Source organism: Rhagoletis pomonella, unplaced genomic scaffold (genome assembly GCF_013731165.1).
Source record: "Rhagoletis pomonella isolate Grant_MI unplaced genomic scaffold, Rhpom_1.0 Rhpom_scaffold_00007, whole genome shotgun sequence".
Taxonomy (NCBI): Eukaryota; Metazoa; Arthropoda; class Insecta; order Diptera; family Tephritidae; genus Rhagoletis; species Rhagoletis pomonella.
In genome coordinates this window covers 20,868,710-20,873,448 of record NW_023458561.1, presented here as the reverse complement: position 1 = coordinate 20,873,448, position 4,739 = coordinate 20,868,710, and the positions used below count along the sequence as shown (strand labels likewise).

The window sequence follows — 4,739 nt, the reverse complement described above, 5'->3', positions numbered from 1 at the left end:
GGCGGTTTGGCAGGCCAAGCGGCATCCAAGTTTAGCGCCATCTCATTGAAGTTGTAGGCCGCCTCCGATTTAAGTTCCATTGGTTTGGGCATCAAATGAGTGTATTCGCCTGGTGATAGCAGTGGCGATAGATTCTGCGATGAAGTAGATGGTGCACCACCCGAAAAGTCGGTAAAGTCTCCAGTGCCGCGACTACCGGCTGCGCGCTCCATATCCTTGACTACGCCGCCATCCGAGTCTGAAGTTTGGTAACTCTGTTTGGTTGCCTCCATAAGCGTCATATCGGCTGCGGCGCTCATTCCTGGCGCACTCATGCCTGCTGGCATACTCTCGAGCCCACCTATTTCTCCGCCAACCCTCCCAGGACTGCTATCACTAACACTGCCGCCAGCGGCATCGCCACTTCCACCTATCCCCGCCGCTATTTGCTGACTCTGCAACTGATACATTGCTTGACTAAAACTCTGTTGGTGTTGTTGTTGCTGCATCGGCGACATTGGCGGCGAACTTGATGCGTGACTGCTGGGAATGCGCGTATGTGGGCGCACTCGCTGAGATGGTGGCGTCGGTGTGGTGTACATGCCAGTGCCTGAGCTGTCCGACGGTGTGGGCGGCTCACCTTTGCTGCATGCAATCGAACAGTAGATGGAACCACGACGTGGCAAAAATGCGCGCCCCAAAAGCGAACAGCGGCAAGTATTGCAGGAGAAACACTCGTCCGTCGCGTGCCAATGCTGGCCATCGTGACTCATTTGCCCCTGATCCACGCCGATGGACTCGCCGCAGTAGTCACAGTATTCAGCGAACATGGCGTCGAAGCACAGCAGACAATAGGGTTTGCCCTCGCGCATTATGTACCGTTGACCACCAAGCTGCTTCTCGCACTCCTGGCACGCGAAGTGGTTCATATGCCAAGCGCGTCCTTCCGCTTCGGTGCATTCATCAGCTAGGATTATCTGCGAAGGAGAGAGAATGGAAGATAGAAATGATAAATAAATTTAAAAGTTGAAAAGTAAGCGTTAAGCAGACGTAAAGTAGACGTTAAGGCAGACACAAAGGATAAGCTAGTACTGCGATGGAGGAAGCTGGTAGTGTGTGGTGCGAAAACTTTGGGTGAAAGTTTTATTAGAAATACTTGTTTTGTAGAGTGGAGTTCGGAAAATCTGCTAGCAGGATTGTACTATGGCAAGGACACTTGGATGTGTGCATTCAGAGCAACGCAGGGCAGAGTGCTTAGTTAAAAATTAGCGAAGGTGTTTGCTCTTGGTTGCTCTTTGTTGAGATTTTGATTCACACGCTTCGAGTGAGTTTGCAAAAGTTTTACGTCTTGCGGTTTAACACGTGAAAACGGATTTCAAAAGGAGCGTGATTTGCGGTGGATAGCAGAAATTGCAGCTGATAAAAAGTTAAGACGCCTAAAAATGAAAGGTATTAAACTTATTTATTTAATTATTTACTGTAGTGTAAATTCATAAGTACTTACAAAATGATAAAATATTTGTTCGGATTTTCTTGAAAACAGAATCTTTAAAATTTGATGAATTAATTATTATCCAAGTTTATAATATTAGGCAACAAGGCGCCTTGTAAGGGGAAGAAGTTAAGGACGAACTTTATTTATCAAGATAAGAACCACCACTTTTCTACATAAAGTAAAGCTTTGTATTAAAGTTGGGTTGCGATTGGAAAAGCAATAACAGTTTATATTGGGCGAGCTTAGACCAGTGGGTAGAACACAAGCTTTATATACATATCTGGGTGTGGTAGATATAGCAGCTATAACTTCTACCAAATTTAATTCTTGCTATTTTTCATCATCATTTCAAAATATAAAGTAATAATTTTCACCAGTACCTTACAGATAAGATAAAAAAGCAATTACAACTTAAGTTAATACCATATAGATTTTCCTAAAAATTAAAACTTCTTGTTTATAAGCTAAGAGCTTTGACTCGTTTATAGCGGCCTAGACGAGAACACTGATGCTTATCTGCTCAAAGAGAAAAGCCAAACAAGTACGAGAGGATCAATCAAATAAAGTGGTAAAGAGGAATACGTAAAAAGCTTCGATGGACTACTTACAGTGGTCCACAAAATAATAGGAGTGCGTTATTTTGGTCAGTTTTTGCTATTTGTCTTTTGTTTATTTAATGTTTATTATTTTTATACAAAAGTCAAGCTGGGTATACAACAAACAACGAATAAATTCAGATTTCAACCTTTGTACAAAAATTATTAAAATTCTGTAAATTTTCACCAAAATATCAAACTTTTTAATCAGAGTTTTCAGAGAAAATTCTGGTATGCAGTTTTATAGCCCATTCAATTCTAGTCTGAAGAAGTGCAAGTTTCAAGCTGCAAAAAAATTCCGTTGATTTTTGGCAATTTTTTTTGCTGGCACTGTCCCCATATAAAAGAAAATTGTCGAACATACTTTGTATGGAAAAAACGTGAAACACCTTCAACCGAAAAAATTCTCAAAAATCAACGGAATTTTTTAGCAGCTTGAAACTTGCACTTCCTCAGACTAGAATTGAATGGGCTATAAAACTGCATACCAACATATTTTCTAAAGATTCTGGTTAAATAGTTTGAAATTTTGGTGAAAATTTGCAGAATTTTTATAATTTTTGTACAAACTTGAAAATGTAAATTTATATGGTGTTTGTTGTATTACCAGCTAGGCTTTTACAAAAAAATACGAAACATTAAATAAACTAAAGACAAATAGCCAAAACAGGTTAAAATATCCCACTCCTATTATTTTGTGGACAACTGTATGTATATTCCGCTGGAGTGTATCGAATCCAGAACCTCGAACCATGTTCCAATTTTGATGAAAAGAGTAAATAAAATAAATAGTTCACTACTATAGGGATCTATAAAGTCCCTAGCCGTTTCAAAGAAAAAAGATGCCGCTTAAAGAGCAACGTTGCGATTGAGCGAAAAGAAAACGAGAATATTTAGTGCAGCTCGGCCGGATTGATCGTGTCGAACAAAGGGGAAGATTTTCTCTGTGATGGAAAAACAAGGTAGAGAAGGACTTGAACTTTCTTGGCCTTCCAGTTGGCGTCAGTTGCCACTGTAGAAAAGCGATTGGCGTGTTTTATTGGACTCGGCCTAAACTATATAACTGGTTAAAGCATAAAAGAGGAAGAATCGGAAAAATTTAATTCCAACAAGCCTTAGGAATATTTAGTATGGCTGATATACTTAGTAAAAGTAATGGCGAAAAAATTTATAGATTTTATTGTCAAAAAATATGTACATATATATGTTTTTAAGTTTAATTTAATTTTTAGAAACTTATTTTATTTTTCATTTGTAGATTTTGCTCTTTTAGAAGGATTTTTTTTCATTTCTTTCAATTGCCAAGAACAAATTTTTTGATAGATTTTTTTTTTTAATTTTAACTTAATTTTTGTTTTAATTTTCGGACTTTATTGTTTTAAAAAGAAAAATATATTTTTTCAATTTCATTTAATTTTTCGGAACTTATTTAATTTTGCCATTCGGTTTTAATAATTTCGTTTTTATTTAATTTCTTTATAATTTTTAACTATTTTATTTTAAAAACATAACGCTTTTAATTTACTTTTTTAGAACTTATTCAGTTTAATTCTTTTTTATTAAAAACAAATAAAAGAAAACATATTTAGAACTTATCATTTTTAATTTTATTGTTTTAAAACGAAAACAATTTTTTATATATCATGTAATTGAATTTTTAATTTAATTTTCTTTAAAAAGAAAAATACCAATTTTTATTTAATTTAAGTTTAGAACATACTTAGGTACGTATCGTTATCTTACTTCACAAAGGCCCTAACCAGAGAATTTTTTATTTTACAGGAGAAGCAAAAAACATTATAAAAATCAAAACATGCATACGGATAGGCCATTTTAAAAACTCCGTTGTTTTTGGCACTAAGACTTTAAAATTTTTAATGAAAGTTTATTTTAATATATCCTACAGAAATCTGTGAAAACGCAGTTTTGAAAAAAGTGTTGGTTAGGGCCTTTGTGAATTAAGGTAACGATATGTAAAAGAGCAAAATACTTAGTTGCCAAAATTGACAAATGTCTTACGTAAAACTTTTGTATTTCGAAAGACTGTGATGGGTTGAAAGAAAGTTGGCAGAATTGCCCTGTATGTATATCTCTTAATTTTCCATTGATAACATTCATTACATGAAGTATTTATTCTTTTTTTAACATCGCTCAGTTCATTTTGGGAAACTTTAAATTTACAAATTTAAAAGAAATATTTTTTTAATAAACAAATCTGTTTTCGAACATATTTAAATGTGTACATATATGTATATATATACAATAAATTGTGATTTTGTTGGACTGAAAATAATACATTTCATATTGCTACTTTCTCTTTTTGCTTGCAACCTTCGTTCTGCATTGATAAAATAAATCTTTGAAATATGTATTGTCCGCTCATTTCATCAACTTACCTCATCACAGGCGGAGCAGCGCGGCTTCAATGTCTCAGCATGGTGACGTCCACAGTACAGTCGGCCATCGCGATGAAAGTAAATGAGATCGACTAGCAGCTCATGGCAGATGCAGCAAATGAAGCAACCCGGATGCCAAGAGGCATTCGGACCTAGACGTGTGGCAAACACAGCTATGTCACCGGTAGAAATTAATTCGTCACACTGAAATTGAATACATAAATGAAAAAAAAAAATTTTATAAATGGGTAGAAATATAGAAAGTGGGCAAAT

General features: G+C 35.8%; 1 protein-coding gene across 1 annotated transcript in view; it reads right to left on the bottom strand.

The window, feature by feature from the left end:
• LOC118743607 (protein prickle) overlaps positions 1 to 4,739 on the bottom strand; it is a 193,996-nt gene that overhangs the window by 5,716 nt on the left and 183,541 nt on the right. Inside the window, exons 5-6 of the mRNA XM_036476374.1 lie at positions 4,467 to 4,670; positions 3 to 956 (exon numbers count right to left, since the gene is read on the bottom strand). Of these exons, the coding sequence (XP_036332267.1) occupies positions 3 to 956; positions 4,467 to 4,670 (1,158 nt within the window). The remainder of the gene's footprint in view (positions 1 to 2; positions 957 to 4,466; positions 4,671 to 4,739) is intronic.